The sequence below is a fragment of the Mesoplodon bidens genome (assembly GCF_964165515.1).
Source record: "Mesoplodon bidens genome assembly, chromosome: 4".
Taxonomy (NCBI): domain Eukaryota; kingdom Metazoa; phylum Chordata; class Mammalia; order Artiodactyla; family Ziphiidae; genus Mesoplodon; species Mesoplodon bidens.
In genome coordinates this window covers 152,595,792-152,615,706 of record NC_138160.1, presented here as the reverse complement: position 1 = coordinate 152,615,706, position 19,915 = coordinate 152,595,792, and the positions used below count along the sequence as shown (strand labels likewise).

Below are 19,915 nucleotides of genomic sequence, written 5' to 3'. Positions count from 1 at the left end.
CACACCAGTCAGAATGGCCATCATCAAAAAATCTAGAAACAATAAATGCTGGAGAGGGTGTGGAAAAAAGGGAACACTCTTGCACTGCTGGTGGGAATGTGAATTGGTACAGCCACTATGGAGAACGGTATGGAGGTTCCTTAAAAAACTACAGATAGAACTACCATATGACCCAGCAATCCCACTACTGGGCATATACCCTGAGAAAACCATAATTCAAAAAGAGACATGTACCAAAATGTTCATAGCAGCCCTATTTACAATAGCCCGGAGATGGAAACAACCTAAGTGTCCATCATCGGATGAATGGGTAAAGAAGATGTGGCACATATATACAATGGAATATTACTCAGCCATAAAAAGAAACGAAATTGAGCTATTTGTAATGAGGTGGATGGACCTAGAGCCTGTCATACAGAGTGAAGTCAGAAAGAGAAAGACAAATACTGTATGCTGACACATATATATGGAATTTAAGAAAAAAAAATGTCATGAAGAACCTAGGGGTAAGACAGGAATAAAGACACAGACCTACTAGAGAATGGACTTGAGGATATGGGGAGGGGGAAGGGTAAGCTGTGACAAAGTGAAAGAGCGGCATAGACATATATACACTACCAAACGTAAGGTAGATAGCTAGTGGGAAGCAGCCGCATAGCACAGGGAGATCAGCTCGGTGCTTTGTGACCGCCTGGAGGGGTGGGATAGGGAGGGTGGGATAGGGAGGGTGGGAGGGAGACGCAAAAGGGAGGGGATATGGGAACATATGTATATGTATAACTGATTAAATTTGTTATAAAGCAAAAAATAAAAAATAAAAAATAAAGATAAAAAAAAGAACACAAATAACAAACGGAGAGGATACAAAGAAAAGAGAAACCTTATACACTGTTGGTGGGAAAGTAAATTGGTGCAGCCACTGTGGAAAACAGTATGGAGGTTTCTCAAAAAACTAAAAATAGAACTACCATACGACCCAGCAATTCCACTCCTGGTGGGTATATATATATCCAAACACACAAAAACCCACACCAATTTGAAAAGATACATACACCCCAATGTTCACAGCAGCATTATTTACAACTGCCATTATATGGAAGCAACCTAAGTGTCCATCAACAGATGAATGGATAAAGAAGATGTGGTATATATACACAATGGAATACTACTCGGCTATAAAAAAGGGTGAACTTTTTGCCACTTGCAGAAACATGGATGGACTTGCAAGGTATTATGCTAAGTTAAATAAGTCAGACAGAGAAAGACAAATACTGTATGATATTACTTATATGTAGAATCTAAAAAATACTATAAACTAGTGAATATAACAAAAAAGAAGCAGACTCTCCAATACAGAGAACAAACTAGTGGTTACCAGTGGGGAGAAGGGGGAAGGAGTGATATAAGGACAGGGGATTAAGAGGTACAAACAACTATGTGTAAAATAAGCTACAAGGATATATTGTACAACACAGGGAATATAGCCAACATTTTATAATAACTATAATTGGAGTATAACCTTTAAAACTTGCAAACCACTACATTGTATACCTGTAGCTTATATAATATTGTACACCAACTATACTTCAGTTAAAAAAAAATGTAGTGTGTACACACACACACACACACAATGGAATAGTACTCAGCCATAAAAAGAATGATATATTGCCATTTGCAGCAACATGGACCTAGAGAATATCATACTAAATGAAGTGAGACAGAGAAAGACAAATATTATATGATATCACATATGTGGAATCTAAAAATATAGTACAAATGAATATATATACAAAACAGAAACAGATTCACAGACATAGATAACAAACTTATGGTTACCAAAGGGGAAAAGAAGAAAGGGGAGGGATAAATTAAGAGTATGGGATTAAAAGATACAAACTACCATACATAAAATAGATAAGCAACAAGGATTTACTGTGTAACAAAGGGAACTATATTCAGTACCTTGTTAATAACCTATAATGGAAAAATATCTGAAAAAAATATAACTGGATCATTTTGCTATACACCTGAAACACAACATAGTAAGTTAACTACACTTCAATTTTTAAAAAATGGGCAAAAGATTTAACTTTGTATCTCCAAAAGAAGACACACAAATGGCCAATAAGCCTATGAAAAGATGCTCAACCATCTTTTCAGTCATTAGGGAAATGCAAATCAAAACGAGATTAAACGAGAGTAACACCTCACACTTACTAAGATGGTTTCAAATATGGATGATTAACAAATGTTAGTGCAGATGTGGAGAAACTGGAACTTTCACATAGGGGAAAATGGTATAACTGCATTGGAAAAACTGTTTGGCAACTTCTCAAAAAGTTAAACAGAGGTACCATGTGACCCAGCAATTCTACTCCTAGGAGAACTGAAAATATGTCCAGACAAAAATTGGTATACAAATATTCATAGCAGCATCAATATTAATAGCTGAAAAGTGGAAACAATAAAAATGTCCATCAACTGATGAATGGATAAACAAAGTGTGGTTTATCCACACAATGAAACATTATTGGCCATAAAAAGGAATGAAGTACTCATATAGGCTACAATATGGATGAACCTTGAAAACATTATGCTAAGTGCAAGAAGCCAGGCACAAAAGGCTGTAGTGTATGCTTCCATTTATACCAAATGCCCAGAATTGGCAAAATCTATGGAGACAGAATATAGATTAGTGGTTGCCAGGGGTTAGAAGGAGAGAAGAATGGAGAGTGACTGCTAATGGGTTTCTTTTTGAGGTGATGAAAATGCTCTGGAAGTAAACAGTGGTAATGGTTGCACAACTTTGTAAATACACTAAAACCCACTGAACTGCATACTTTAAAAGGGTTAATTTAAGATATGACAATTATACCTCAATAAAACTGTTATTAAAAATAGAGCCCAAGAGACAAAACTAGAAAATTAGTAATGATCAGAAAACATGATAAGGAATTCGATAGATCAAACAAAATCAAGATAAATGTACAAAATGCAACAGCATTTTTATTAGTAACCATTTAGAAATAGAGATATCCCATTCACAGGATGACCAAAACTACAAAATACCTAGGAATAAGTTTAATAAGGAATATCCAAAAACTAGAGGAAAGTTACAAAAAATATTTTAAAGGACGTGTGACATCTCAATAAAGAAATGTACATGTGCCTGAATTTCAACCAGTCCCAAATTAATATATTATTTTAAGCAATTCCAATAATTCCACGGCTGCACAAAATGATTTTTTTTAAACATCTTTATTGGAGTATAATTGCTTTACAATGGTGTGTTAGTTTCTGCTTTATAACAAAGTGAATCAGCTATACATATACATATATCCCCATATCTCCTCCCTCTTGCGTCTCCCTCCCACCCGCCCTATCCCACCCCTCTAGGTGGTCACAAAGCACTGAGCTGATCTCCCTGTGCTATGCAGCTGCTTCCCACTAGCTAGCTATTTTACATTTGGTAGTGTATATATGTCCATGCCACTCTCTCACTTCATCTCAGCTTCCCCTTCCCCTTCCCCGTGGCCTCAAGTCCATTCTCTATGTCTGCGTCTTTATTCCTGTCCTGCCCCTAGGTTCTTCAGAACCTTTTTTTTTTTTTTAGATTCCATATATATGTGTTAGCATACGGTATTTGTTTTTCTCCTTCTGACTTACTTCACTCTGTATGATGGACTCTAGATCCATCCACCTCACTATAAATAACTCAATTTCGTTTCTTTTTATGGCTGAGTAATATTCCGTTGTATATATGTGCCACATCTTCTTTATCCATTCATCTGTCGATGGACACTTAGGTTGCTTCCATGTCCTGGTTATTGTAAATAGAGCTGCAATGAACATTGTGGTACATGACTCTTTCTGAATTATGGTTTTCTCAGGGTATACGCCCAGTAGTGGGATTGCTGGGTCGTATGGTAGTTATATTTTTAGGGTTTTTTTGTTTTGTTTTTTTTGCAGTACGCGGGCCTCTCACTGTTGTGGCCTCTCCCGTTGCGGAGCACAGGCTCCGGACACGTAGGCTCAGCGGCCATGGCTCACGGGCCCAGCCACTCTGTGGCATGTGGGATCTTCCCGGACCGGGGCACGAACCCGTGTCGCCTGCATCGGCAGGAGGACTCTCAACCACTGTGCCACCAGGGTAGCCCATATTTTTAGTTTTTTAAGGAACCTCCATACTGTTCTCCATAGTGGCTCACAAAATGATTTTTAAATGTACATGAAAGAACTTGTAAGAATTACCAATAATTAAAAAAAAGAATAGGGAAGGAGTCCTGTCCTATCAGATATTTTCAGTAAAATTTGGTAGAAAGCTATTATTATTAATTCAGTAATGCTACTAGCAAATAGGTTATCGAAAACAGAGTGCACTATGATAAAGAGGACTACTCAAATCAGTTGGGGGAGGGATTGACTATTCAGCTAAACTGTAGTGTTTCCTGGAAAAAAGCAAATTTGGGTTCTCATCTCATTCATACAAAAAATTAATTCCACATGGATTAAAGATCTGATTTTAACAAGAAGTCCGTAAAATATTTTGAAGAAAACAAAAGAGAACATATGTAAAATATCATTAAGTAGAAGGCATTCTTAGACAAAACAAAATCCAAAAGCCAGAAAGAAAAAAAATGTCAATTTGATGACATAATTTTAAATAAGGGTAAGTGAAGAGATTAATGATCAAAGATAAATGATGTCACGAAAGAAAATATTTGCTATACATGACCAGTATACATAAAGAACTCGTACAAACTGATAAGAAAATGTCAAATAATCCAGTAGAAAATGAACAAAGGATAAACAGGGAATTTATACAATAACTAACCATAAGTAGCCAAAAGGAGCTCAATCTCATCCATAATTAGGAGTTTACAGAACAGAATTCAATCTTAAAATCAGCACTTTTTATTCTGCAACCAGAAAACAAACCTTCTATAATACCATGGGACACCTGCAAAGCCAATCCCTCACTCTTATGTCCCTACTCTTTCCCATTTGAAATAGCTTAAAACAAGTGTTTGCATTAGCTGTTCAAACTCAACTGACTGCAAAACAAAATCAAAAACTACAAACACCACTACTACTAGAAATGCAAATTAAAATAAGGACTCTGAAAATTTAATCAGATTAACAAAAACTGAAAAGATACCATCCAGTGCTGGCAAGGATGTGGGGAAACTGGTCGTCTCACATCCTCTTGGTGAGAGTGTGAGCTGCCAAAACTCCCTGGAAAGCAGTCTAGCAGTAGCTATTAAAATTTAAAATGTACATTGTTTTGACCCAGTAACATCACATTTTTAGGATTCTGTTTAGAATTAAAAGCGCTGCTATGTCAGCAATATCCCCTAGGATCCTTAACTTCCAGAACACTTCCTTCACCTTCATGGTCTAACTGAAACTTGACTTTTCCCTGAAGATACTCCCCCTGAAGCCCTCTCTCCCATTTTCTCTCTCATACCTGTGGGTATGGAAGGGAGAGAACGGTCCTCCTTGTTCATTCCCACTTTGGGGGATTCTTCTTCCCTTCTCCTTAAAAAGTCCATCTTCACATAGAGGAGATTAAGAGAATTAACATTAGTGATGATGTCCAGGATTAGAATCACACTTTTGGACTTCCTTTGCTGTGTTCTCTTTCTTCAAAGTGTCCCATACTGTTTCTATTGGCCCTACTCACCTACCTGTTGTTGAAAACAAATCAAAACCTAGGGCCAGAGCGGCAGTGCTAGGTAGTAAGAAAGAGAATCCAGAGTTCTGGATTCAAATCTAAGCTCATCACTGACGTTAGGTAAATTATCTCCGGATCCTAGTTTACTCAATACCAGAACCTACACCATGTTTACTGGGAGGACTTAAAGATACAATGGATCTAGAGCACTTTGGATAAAGTAAATGCTCAATAAGTGTTTAAACAACATCAAAAACAAAAACACCTTCAAATCTCAAAATTTCATACTCCTGTACAAGCAGAAAAGGACTGTTTCTTCCTCTATTGGCCATGTATAGCTCCTTTAGTCGCTTCTCTCGTTATCCACATCATCCTTCTCCAGGTGTTCAAACAGTAACCTAGAGGCAGTAAACCAAGACACCAGGGGAATCTGCTATACTTGGAAATTTGGAAACACGGACTTCAACACAACTGACCTTCCCCATATTTGTATTAGCTCCTCTTAAAACTCATTATTTCCCATTTGAAGAAAATGGGGAAGGCCTAAAATAAATATGGCATTAGTTATTCATATTCAACTGGTTCTAAAATAAACAGAAGAAAGTAACTATAACAATCTTAAAAGACATCAAACAGACTTAGAAGCCTGCTAAATATACCCTAAGGAGTTCCAATCAAATCATATGTCACACAAAAAGTGAAACAGAGGAAACCTGAGATTTCCAAAATATTTCACTTTTGCTAATTTCAATATATCAAATGAGGCAACTTACTGAAAACTGACTCCTAGCAGTGTCATCCTGTTCTGTCCTACCCCCTGTGGAGATTCCAAGCACATACTCCATACAGTTAGTGAAGCAAAGCTGAAACCTAGTGTTATTTCACTCTCTAGTTGAAAAAATCTTTGATGGCTCTTCAAGCCTACAGATTAAAGTTTAAACCACTGAGCACAGCCCTCCAAAATCTGGCTGTAATTTACCTTTCCAGTGTTATTTTCAACTTCCAATTCTCTAAATCCATCACAACAAACACATTCTACATTATTTCATATCCATACCTCAGCTTTGAACATACTCCTGCCCACCACCTGTTATTCCACTCCTCCTTCAAAGCAGCAAAGTACAGTGGAAAGAGTCCAGCTTTTAAGTTCAGATCCAGATCCACTAGATTTCTAATTCTAATTCCACCCCCACTACTTAAGAGCTTAATGATCTGGAGCAAATACTTTACTAGACCTGTTTCCTTACCTAGGAGGAGGGATATCACCTGTAGCGCTTTTACTAGGCTATTGTGAGGATTAAGCATAATGCTTCTAAACTATCTAGCACCACGCCTAAGGCACGGTAGAAACTTAATGGTAACTACTGAGCCACCCTTCTTTCCCCCTCCATCCTCATCAATACTATAATTTCCTAAATTTCCACAGCACTCTGTTTATACTACTATGTTTATTACACCATGAGCACTAATATACTGCAGAATACTCATTATTTATGTATGTGTCTGGCTTTTCCATTAGGTTATAAGCAAGATGGGTATGGGTATGGATTTCTAAATCTCTGCCACTTACCACCTGAGCAAGTTATTTGACCTCGGAGAACCTGTTTCTTCATCAATAAACTGAATTGGGGTTAACACCTTACAGTGTTACAAAAAGGTTTAAAAGAGTTAATGTACATCAAATACCTCGTATAACGCTTGACACCCTAGTAAATTTCAGAGGATGTTAATGGTAATCTGGATGATGAACCTGATCCAAGCAACTGCTTAAAGAATACACAAATGTAAAATGTATTTGCCTTATTACATCCAATTTCATAAAGCAATCTTAATACAACTTTAACCTGCTACCCACCTCTCTTACTGATAGAGATAGCCAATGAAGACAAAAACAGAGATTCCTATGCACTTTATCTCAGAAATGCTACCACATATTCATGTTCTTCCAGGACCAGACTAAGTACTTCACGACTTATGGTTCACCTCACCTCATTACACTTGAAACAACATGGGGGCTTATCCCTCAAGAGTTGTAAGGGATAAAATGATCTGCCAAAGTTAAACAACACTCTGAAATTAGTAGTCTATAAGGAAGTAGAAGCTAGTTGTCTGCTCTATTCATTCTAATTCTAATGAGCTGTGTCATCAATTTCTCTACTCAAAACTCCAAACAAATGTCAACTACTTCTATGACCGTATTTTCCAATTTATACACTTCCAACCCACTGCTTGATTTAAGAGAAAACACTTCAAAATTAACTGCAGTGAAATCAAGGAAATCTCAGAAAAATGAGAACTTGCAAAGAGGAAAAAAATACAGTATTAGAGCATTTGCATTCCACTTTCAGGTGTACACTGCTACTTACATGGGTTGTATAGCACACATGTCAAGAGCTCAGGAAGGGTTCTGGAAAGATGCACCTGGTTTTAAATCTGACATCACAACTTTCTAGCTGTGTAACCTAAGCATGTTACTTCTTAAGCCTCATATCCCTCATCTGTAAAATAGGGATTGTAACAGTGACTCTCATAAGGTTGCATTAAGTACAATAATGTATGCTAAGTGTTTCAGGAAAAGTACTTACAACACCATACTCAATAAATGGTATTCTATCCATTTGTTGTTATTGCCTGAGCACTAAGGTTCTTGGTAAATATTGCATAATTAATGAATATTTAGCATATTTTATATTAGGAAATAAGTGTACCACTAACTTTAATTCTATACTAAGTTAAATAATGATTAATAGTTGCAATACTGTTTAAGAGCAGTTTACTGTTTACAAAGCCCTTTAGATATCCATAAACTCATTTTGATCTCCACAACATCCTTAGGGGATAAACACTTTTAAGATACGTATTCTAGAAATAAAGAAACTGGTACCCATCAGGGTAACACAGAGTCAAGGTTACCTAAGTCTCCTCCAACCAGATTCTCCAGCTCAGGGATAAAGTGCTTAGTGTCCAAAGTTCTTAACCCAAACATCCACTAAAAGGAGGCAGATTCCAGCAAGTTTCCCACCCTCCTCAAGCAGAGTCAAGAACGTGAGCCCAGGAATAAGCCCGGGGTAATAAACCCCGTCAGACGGCACTGATAACATTTATCATGCACTGTTTCATTACGAGGTGTCCTCCCACATCTTTAGGGCGGGCGCTAGTCCTGACCCCACTGCCACCAGAGCGCCCAACACAGGGCCTGGCACCCAAGAGGCCCTCAGTAAACGTTTGTGGGAATGGCATGGGAGGCTGGTAGGAGGCCTCGTAGAGACCCGAAACGAGGCCAAATCCACGGTGGGGATTAAGCATCCCAGCAGATCCAGAGTCGTTGGCGGAGAGGGTCCAACCGGTAACCAGGCTGGAAAGGATGGCTGAGGACGGGCGCCGCTAACGGGAACCCGGGAAGCTGACCCTCTTGAGGGGAGAAAGGGGGAGCGGGTCTGGCCGCAGCCATTCTTGGAAGGCTGGGGACCGACAGAGGCTCGGGGGCCGGGGGCAGCAAGCAGGGCAACTGGCGCTTGGGGGGGAGGAGGCCGCCTGCTGGTCTGAGAAGAATCTCGGGCCCAATCTGAGCAGGGTTCTGGGCTCCTCTAGGGACCCACTCCCTAGCCCGCGGTGGCATTCGCTTCACCGAGTACTCGCTGCTACCTGAAACTGCAGCAGCTTCTCTGTCTGCTCCTGTGTTAGATCCCGCTCCTCTGGCGCCGCCATTTTGCAGCCGCCTCTACGCTTCTGACCCGTCCGCACCGTCACCCGCCGGAAGTGACCTCAGCAGCAACCACATCCGGTCTGAACAGCCGCCGGCGCGCAACTGCGTCTGTGCGTGCCGGCCCAACCTGGAGGCCGGGGATGGTGACAATTTCCGCCGCTAGAGGGCACCACTCTCGGGCCGACCCCGAACACTTCCGAAAATTGTCGGGGGACTGCCCAAGTCGCCCTTAGGAGTTAGGCGACGAACGGATCTACCAGAGACTTGACTCTCGAATAGATCGCAAAGAGCCGAGAGGTCCCGAATGCCCCTCGAGAAGCTTCGGAAATTCACGAATGCCCCTCGGCAGATTTCGCCTTCTTCCTAACCATTTTCATCTCTAATGTTTCTGAATGTTTCTTAGGAAATTGCGGTCGTTCAGAAATATCGGCCGTTTGATGTTTGATTTCTGCCATGATGTTTCCAAAATCCCCTGACCATCTCTCAGGAGGTTCCGAAAGTCCCCGAATACTGGGGGTGGGGTGGGGGTGGGGGCGTTTCCCACGCCGCCTTCGAGCCGGAAGCTGTGGAAGGTGTGCGCCCCTTGAAAATGGTTGGCACTCGGCCACCCGGGCACTACCAGCCTTAGGCAGAGCTTTCCGTCCACCCCTCTTGCGACTCTGCTCCTGCCTGCCTCAGGCCCTCACGCGTCACTCTGCCCACTGGCCCGTCTTCCCTGTGACCAACCGAAGGAAGATCCCAGGACTGGGATCAGGAGACTTGGATTCACGTTCTAGTGTCCACCTGGCAAAGTGCTGGACATCTCCGGGCAAAACCACCTCCTCTCTGCTCTAGTTTTGCCATTGATGGAATGAGATTCACCAACAGCCCCAGATACGCTGTCTCAGCTCATTCTCCTTGGAAGCAGTCCCCCACCCTTTCCACTGCCTTATCTCCACCCCTCAATGTCTGCCTTCTTCTGCACTTTCCTTGCCCCTTTTAACCCGCCACCTCTCTTCAGGTCTCCCATTTTCATTTCCACTTCTTTTCTCCTGCCATCCGTCTTCTCTGTCCACTGTCAGAAGGCCTTGGGAGGCAGAGGGTTCATGGTCTGGTGCTTTTCCACAGACTACCCGTCTGACTCCTAGCAAGGCACTCAGCCTCCTGGGCCACCGCTGTCCTCCCCATCTGTGGAATCTCACCCCATGAACTTCACGGGGTTGAATTAGGTGAGACAGAACCGGAAGTGCTTGGAAAGCTGAAGTTCTGTGAAGAGTACATTAAAGGATGGAAGGACTTAAGTTTTGGCTATTTCTTTCTTTCAGGCCTGAATCAGTTCTTACTAGGTCTGCACAAACTTCATAACAAGGTCCTAGAATTTTTCTTAGACCCTTAAGGTAAAATTGTAAGCAAGTAGAGCCACTTTGGAGAATTTCTTTTACATCAACTCAAAGCTCAAATGAGATGCAGTACTATTCAATATCTCCAATAATGATGGATCTGGAAGAACTAGATGAGGGATTGCAAAGTCAGGTGCCACCTGGAGTTGTTGCATAATTCTGATTTAAGATGTATTCTTTCCACACACAAACTTTGCGGTTATATTAAACACCACTGAATGTTCTTCTCTTCCTTTAAGACACAGACACCCTCTTAGTCTACATTTCCCTTTTCTTCTTTGAATAAAGATGTGACTACAAGAAATATTTTACTTAAAAAAAAAAAAAGCAACAGCAACAACAACTCGACCATAGGAATACAATATGGCAAACTGGAGAGTCCATTCCCTGGGCGAAGGCGGCTTCTGCTTTTTAGCTGTACCTTTTGGCTTACATGTAAGACCAGTAATGGGGAGGGATTAATTAGGAATTCAGGATTAATAGGTAGATACTACTATATGTAAAATAGATAAACAACAAAGACCTACTGTATAGCACAGGGAACTATATTCAGTATCTTATAATAACTTACAATGGGAAATAATCTGAAAAAGAATATGTGTATGTATATGTATATATATATGTATAACTGAATCACTTTGCTGTACACCTGAAACATTGTAAATTGACTAAACTTCACTTAAAAAGACCAGGGCTTCCCTGGTGGCGCAGTGGTTAAAAATCCGCCTGCCAATGCAGGGGACACAGGTTCAAGCCCTGGTCTGGGAAGATCCCACATGCTGCGGAGCAACTAAGCTCGTGCACCACAACTACTGAGCCTGCGCTCTAGAGCCCGCAAGCCACAACCCCTGAGCCTGTGTGCCACAACTACTGAAGCCCACGCGCCTAGAGCCCGTGCTCCACAACAAGAGAAGCCACCGCCAACAAGAGAAGGCTCACACGCCACAAGAAAGACCCAACGCTGCCAAAAATAAGTAAAAAACAAAACAAAACAAAAAAAAGACCAGCATTGCCACAACTTCCCCTTTTCTAAGAGCACCTAGCAAATAAGGATCTGTGTATGAAATCTCCCCATTTTGAAATGGTAATAACTAATTCAGTTTTTAAGAAAATTACTATGTCAACCATAACTGCAAGCCACATTTCAGCCCATGAGCTACCAGCCCACCGCTCTGACCTAGGCAGAATCCTCATGGCTTCTGTTTGCCACGGGAAAAGCTGGCCTTGGAAGAAACCTAAGCTTTTTTGATAGGTTCAAGATGAAGAGCATGAAAAGTGGCATCAAATATTGGCTTGCCATCTTCTTTAAGAATAATTTTTTCAGACCTTTATTTTCCTTTTTAGAGCTGTGTTGTCCAATCAAAATACAATGATAGCCACATGTGTAATTTTAAATCCTATAGGATCACATTTAAGACAGATGAGATCAATCTTAGTAATATATTTGATTTAACCCAATATATCAAATATATTATCTTTTTTTGTACTAAGTCTTCAAAATCTGGGGTGTATTTTACACTTCCCTAAATCTCTATTTGGACTGGTCACATTTCAAGTACTAGGTTACCACACATGGTTAGTGACCACTGCATTGGACAGTGCATTCTAAAGCATTCTGAAGATATTTTTAATAGATTTATTAATTATATTCATCTACATATCATCTATGTGTGACACCTAAACTACAACACAAATGAACGTAACTACTGAAAGGAAACAGACTCACAGACATAGAGAACAGACTTGTGGCTGCCAAGGGAAAGGGGGGTGGGGGAGGGAAGGACTGGGAATTTCGGATTAGCAGATACAAACTATTATATATAGAATGGATAAATAACAAGGTCATAGTGTATAGCACAGGGAATTATATTCAATATCCTGTGATAAACCATAATGGAAAAGAATATGAAAAGAATGTATATATGTGTAAAACTGAAACATTTTGCTGTACAGCAGAAATTAACACAACATTGTAACTCAACTATACTTCAATAAAATTTTAAAAGTTATATTTCTCTACAGATTTTAGGAGTCGATTAAACAAACATTTACTGAGTGCTTATTCTGAGCCAGGCTCTGGACCAGATGCTATAAAGTTAAGACACAGCCACTGTCCTTGAAAGAACACACAGTTTAATGAAAAATTAAATGAATTTTCATCAGCCTTTGGACTGGGGTGTGTGTGTGTGTGTGTGTGTGAGAGAGAGAGAGAGAGAGAGAGAGAGAGAGAGAGAGGTTTTGAATGCACACAGGGATTTGTGACTGAGCTGTCTCAGAGAATTTAATGAATATTTATTTCTCTAGTCCTAATAATAAGGCTTTGCTGACGCCTTATCATTTTGTTCCTGATAAAGGATGAATTCTGTCCTGCTGAGTCATGGAAATCCTAGAACAAGCCCTCAATTTCTGAGTAACTGGAACATAAGATATTTTCTGTCAGTTTGGGACATGGCATTTTGATTGCTGAGTGAAGCAGACCATTGAGATGTCAGCAACAGTTTTTTGTTTGTTGCCCTCCTATCCATCAAATTATTCATTATTGGTTAAGTGGAGCTAGCAGGAGTTAAGGCGACTCAACTAGATTCATCCAAAAAGTAAGGGGAGTGAGAGAAGTAATACCTGCACGCAATAGTGTATTTTAGATTCTCAGGCTTCTGCTAGGGGTGTTTGGACTGATGAAAAAAAATTAAGCTTGGAAGCAAAGTTTTGCCTTATGTAAGTCACAAAGTACATCTCATGCTCTGCAGGGACACCTGAGTATTGCACCATTAATTGTGTGGCTTTGGAAAGTGAACCTCTCTGTCTCAGTCTGCTCATCTCTCAGCTGTAAACAAATAGTCTCCACCTCACAGTTTGTGGCAAGGGTTAACTCAGAGAGGACATGTAAAATTCCTGGCCTCATCATAGCCACCTTGCAGATTTAGGAGAGGACAGAATGAAAGAAAGTATTAACGGAAGGCTTTATCCAGCACTATTCACAATAGCCAAGACATGGAAAAAACCTAAATGTCCATTGACAGATGAATGGATAAAGAAGATATGATTGATACACACACACACACACACTAACACACACACACACATATATATATAGCCAATGGAATATGACTCAGCTATAGAAAAGGATGAAATAATGCCAATTGCAGTAACTTGGATGGACCTGGAGATTATCATACAAAGTGAAGTAAGTCAGAAAGAGAAAGACAAATACCACATGATATCACTTATATGTGGAATGTAAAATATGACACAAATGATCTTATCTATGAAACAGAAACAGACTCACAGAGAACAGACTTGTGGTTGTCACGGGGGAGGGGTTGGGGGAGGGGTGGATTCGGAGTTGGGGATAGGCAGATGCAAACTATTATATATAGAATAGATAAACAACAAGGTCCTACTGTATAGCACAAGGAACTGTATTCAATATTCAGCGATTAAATCATAATGGAGGGCTTCCCTGGTGGCGCAGTGGTTGAGAGTCCGCCTGCCGATGCAGGGGACATGGATTCGTGCCCCGGTCCGGGAGGATCCCACATGCCGTGGAGCGGCTGGGCCCATGAGCCATGGCCACTGAGCCTGCGCTCCGCAACGGGAGAGACCACAACAGTGAGAGGCCCACATACCACACACACACAAAAAAAAAACATAATGGAAAAGGATATGAAAAAGACTATATATATATATATATATATATATATATATATATACTGAATCACTTTGCTATACATCAGAAACTAACACACATTGTAAATAACTATACTTCAATAAACTAAATTTGGAAAAAAGGGAGAAGGCTTTATCATTGCTAAAGCCCTTCACAGAAGTTAGATTTTGCTATAGATTGATTCAATATGTGTTACTGTCTTACAGTTACTCAGTTCTGGGGGTGACCTAGCCTCAGGAATCTCCTAGAATAACAGGAAGTCAACTGCAGTATCAGGTGGGAAGTGACAGAGACCCAAAAGTCAATAATAGACTGTATCTGTCACATAGGTCCTCTTATCTCCCCATCTCATCTCTCCCCTGGAACGCTGCAGTTCCCCCCTAACTGGTCTCCTGGATTTTACATTTGCCCCTCTCTGATTCAGTCTCATCACAGATGCCAGAGAAACGTTTCAAAAAGTAAGTCAGCCCCTCTCTGATTCAATCTCATCACAGATGTCAGAGAAACGTTTCAAAAAGTAAGTCAGGGGACTTCCCTGGTGGCGCAGTGGTTAAGAATCCACCTGCCAATGCAGGGGACACGGGTTTGAGACCCGGTCCAGAAAGATCCCACATGCCGCGGAGCAACTAAGCCCGTGTGCCACAACTACTGAGCGTGTGCTCTAGAGCCTGCAAGCCACAACTACGGAAGCCTGTACGCCACAACTGCTGAAGCCCGTGCACCTAGAGCCCGTGCTCCACAGCAAGAAGAGCCACAGCAATGAGAAGCCCGCACACCTGAACGAAGAGCAGCCCCCGCTCATCACAACTAGAGAAAGCCTGCGTGCAGCAAAAAAGACCAATGCAGCCAAAAAAAAAAAAAAAAAAAAAGTAAGTTCGATCCTATCGCTCTCCAGCTCCAAACCCTCTATTGGCTTCCCATTGTCCTTAGAATAGAATCCAACCTCCTTCCTGTGGCTGACAAGGAAGCCTAACTTACGCTTCTCTGACCTCGTTACTTGAACACATTATTCTCAAACCTCTACCTCATTATTCTTATTCATACCTCAGGGACTTTGCATTTGCAGTACACTCTGCCTGGAACACTTTTCTTGAGTCCTCACATGGCTGGTCCCTTTTGACGTTCAGATCTCAGAACATGTGTACGGCATCCTCAGAGAAAACCTAAAATGTATGTTTTCTTCAAATCACTTGTCATTAGATGATACTGTCTTATTTAACTGTTTATTGTTTATCTCCCAGCTCTGTATTCCAGGAGGGAAAGAGAGGCAAGTTGGCTTGGGCCACCACTGAGTCCCCAGTACTGAGAGCTGCACTGGGCACAAAGTCAAAGGTCTGTAAATATTGGGCCTAGGCTAGATCCTTAGAGCAAAGGCCTCATGAATGTGAGTGGACTTATGAGAGTAGAGCCTTGGGAACTAAATCAGGAAATAAAGCTACTGCCTGTGGGATACAGAGGGAAAGTCTTTAATTAGAGCATCTCAAATCAGAGGATAAAAGGAGGGCCATCTCAGTTTTGCGTGATGGGGGAAAGGACGCTGAATACAGTGACCTTTAAAGCAGAGATTCTTTTTTAAAGCAAAGATATTTTATTGCTTTTTAAAAACCCCATGTTCATAAAAAATTTCATGATTTGTGAACTGTGAACAAGTTCAAACACACCTCAGTTGGCAGGGTGGGAAAGGGAGGAGGCCTATTTAGAGACGGTTTAAATAACTCAGATGCATTGAAATTGTCCCTACAATCTTAGACTCTGTCTGGCTTGGGGCAGGGGGAGGGGAGCATGTTTCCCAGGGGATATAGTGTAGGTTCCACTGAACCAGATGCTGGGATTACCATCTGGATACTTTGGGCTCAATATGCCAATGAACCTGGAGGTGGAGGAGTTACCATACTGGCAGGGCAATGCCCCTGATTACAGTGAGGGGCCAGGGTTGCTGTTACACACAAGAGTCAGAAAGAGTATGTCTGGAGCCCAGGGGATCCACTTGGGACACCTCTGGGTACCTCTATACCCAGTGACAACAGAAAACAAGCAATTGCAACAACTACAACCTGACAAGGGCCAGGTAACTAAAGGCTCAGACTCCTCAGACATGAAAGTCTGGATCACTCCACTGGAAAGCAATCAGGCCAACTGAAGTATTAGCTAAGAGTGACAAAATCTAGACTAAACAGTGGAGGAGGGAGATGATGTGATTATCACTTACAGCCTTGGGACCAGCTTCAGCTGCGGAGAACTGTAGCTTGTCTCACTAACTCATTTTCCCGAAGTCTTAAGAGAGATTGTGGCTGGTTACTGCCTTAAAGGGAATTTTATGAATGTTTGGACTTGTACCACCCCTTTTGGAAGGAGTGAGGGCATTTTGTTCCCACAGTAGAGGAGAACCCATATTGTCGTATGAGACCAGGCGTAATGAGAGGGAATGAACAGCACGGAGGGGTCCAAGGGGTGTGCTGTATCAGATGCCTCTTATGTTTTCATTTCAGATCTTTGCAGTCCCACCTGTCTCCAAGGCCCTTGGCCACTTGTTTCACCTTGGCCACTTCTGTGGTGACCAACTCTGCATGGATTCTGTCTAGTCACCACCATGGTGACCCATTTACACAGACACAACCCGACAGCACTGCACCTCACCCTTTTGCACCACCAGCCTCCCGCCTCCCCCCCCCTACAGCTTGTCTGTTACTACTGGAGCACAAGACACTGCGGATCAGCACGGTGCCCACACATGCACTACCCAGAAATGTGGGGGAATTCATGTGCCATGGGGCAAAACCCTGACCAGTGACAGACGGGAATCCACCACATGAAAATTTCTCATTTCCTGCCCCGTGTTGAGCTGTCTTGAGATGCGGTCATTTATATGGTCTCTCTGAGGCAAACCCATGGGATGGAGCAATGTACTTCCTACCCTGTACTTGTCCCTATTCCTTGCCTCCCTGCTTCATTCTCTCATGCCTGATGCCTTGGAATTGTGCTCCCCAGTAAAGTATAAACATGTAAGCTTTTGATTCAGGCTATGTTTTCTATGAGACCTAGCCTATGATGCTGTGTATCAAATTAGTGGCTCAACCACGGAGAAAATAATAAGAAAATAATAATTTCAAGTGAATTTAAAACACAGTAACTTGCCTACAAATTCCTGATAGGCTATATCCTAAAAGCAGAAAGAAATCTTAAATGATATTTAGTAATCATAGGTCAATAATAATACTGATGTTGTTATTTAAAAACTACACAGACATAGAAAACAAATTTATGGTTACCAAAGGGGAAAGGAGGGGGAGGGATAAATTAGGAGATTGGGATTAACAGTTACACACTACTATATATAAAATAGATAGACACACATATGTATAACTGAATCACTTTGCTGTACACCAGAAACTAATACAACATTGTAAACAACTATACTTCAGTAAAAAATAAATAAAATAAAAACTATATATTCATGTAGATAAAGCAAAAAAGAGTGATTATGTTATGCATTAGAACCAAGATTTTTGGTAAAAGAGAAATATATATATCTAAAGTCAAAAGGATTGAGTAAAGACATTGTAATCTTAAATTGAGTTAGAAATATTAGTAAGAACACAATGTATTTTTCTCTTTCAAACAGAAAATGCATTGTCTAGTTCTGTTGACTGAAGAGGTCTATAAGAAATAACTACTGAGGAGCCCAGACAGTGGTTTCTAAATATCATTTGCCACTAACAGGTCATAGAACTCTTTGAAGAAAGGACTAATTCCAGTCTGGGGGCAGGAAATGTACAGGATGAGCCAGGAACGTATACCAGAGAACAAAGAAGCTGTCAAACTGTTGCAAGGGGCCAAAGATGGGAAAAATTTAAGCATCAAAAAGTATAATGGGGCTTCCCTGGTGGCGCAGTGGTTGAGAGTCTGCCTGCCGATGCAGGGGACGCAGGTTTGTGCCCCGGTCCGGGAAGATCCCACATGCCGTGGAGCGGCTGGGCCCGTGAGCCATGGCCGCTGAGCCTGCGCGTCCGGAGCCTGTGCTCCGCAACGGGAGAGGCCACAGCAGTGAGAGGCCTGTGTACCGCAAAAAAAAAAAAAAAAAAAGTATAATGACTATCTCTCTTCCACTGAATTGCCTTTGCGACTTTGTCAGTAATCAGTTGTCTATATATGTGCATGTCTTTTTCCAGATTATTTTCTTCCATTGATCTATTTGTTTATCTTGATACTGATACCACACTGTCTTGATTACTGTAACTGTATAATAAATTTTGAAATCTGGTAATGATAGTCCTCCAACTTTTTCTTTGCTAAAGTTGTTTTGACTCTTTTAGGTCCTGTTGGGATTTTGTGATTGCATTGACTCTATAGATTAATATGAGGAGAATTTACATCTTACTACTGAGTCTTCTAATCAATGAACAAAGAATATCTCTCCATTTATTTAGATCTTAACTTCTCTCAGCAATATTTTGTAGTTTTTATTGTACAAGTCTTTCATTTTATTTGTTAGGTTTATCTCCAAATATTTAATATTTTTGATGCTATTGTAAATGGCATTTTAAAATGTCAATTTCCTCTTGGTCACTGCTTGTGTATAAAAATACAATTCATTTTGTGTGCTCATCTTGTATTCTGTAAACGTGCTGAGCACACATATTAGATCTAGTAGCTTTTTTGTAGAATCTAATTTTCTACTTAATCATATTGTCTATATATGTGTATAGAGGTACTTTTTTTTTTTTTTGCGGTATGCGGGCCTGTCACCGTTGTGGTCTCTCCCATTGCTGAGCACAGGCTCCGGACGCGCAGGCTCAGCGGCCATGGCTCACGGGCCCAGCCGCTCCGCGGCATGTGGGATCTCCCGGGACCGGGGCACGAATCCGTGTCCCCTGCATCGGCAGGCGGACTCTCAACCACTGTGCCACCAGGGAAGCCCTGTTGAGAGTTTTAATTAGGAAGATGTTGGATTTAGTCAAAGGCTTTTTCTGCATTGAAGTGATCATATGGTTTATCTCTCTTGGTTTTTTTAATGTGGTCAATTACATTCACTGATTCTTTACAACTGTGGTAAAAAGTATATAACATAAAATTTACCACTTTAATCATTTTATAGTGTACAATTCAGTCTTTTTATAGCTGAATAGTATTCCATTGTATGGGTGTAACCACATTTTGTTTATACACTTGTCAGTTGAACATTTGGGTTGTTTCCACATTTTTGATATTGTTAATAGCGCTGTTATGAACATTTGTAAGCAACTTTTGGCTTGAATACCTGTTTTTGATTCTTTTGGATATATACTTAGGAGTAGAATTTCTGGGTCATATGGTAATTCTATGTTTAACCTTCTGAAGAACCACCAAACTGTTTGCCACAAAGGCTGCCTCATTTTACGTTCCACCTGCAATGTATGAGGGTTCCAATTATGCAACATCCTGGCCAATACATTTTCCTTTTTTGAAAAAATTACAGTCATTCTAGCAGGTATAACGTGGCATCTCATGTG

The 19,915-nt window shown here is 40.9% G+C and overlaps 1 protein-coding gene across 1 annotated transcript in view; it reads right to left on the bottom strand.

Annotated features, from left to right (window-relative positions):
• Positions 1-9,437, bottom strand: part of FAF2 (Fas associated factor family member 2) — a 58,866-nt gene extending 49,429 nt beyond the window's left edge. Inside the window, exon 1 of the mRNA XM_081232305.1 lies at positions 9,320-9,437. Within this exon, the coding sequence (XP_081088431.1) occupies positions 9,320-9,382 (63 nt within the window). The 5' untranslated portion in view covers positions 9,383-9,437. The remainder of the gene's footprint in view (positions 1-9,319) is intronic.
• Positions 9,438-19,915: the final 10,478 nt, after the last annotated feature.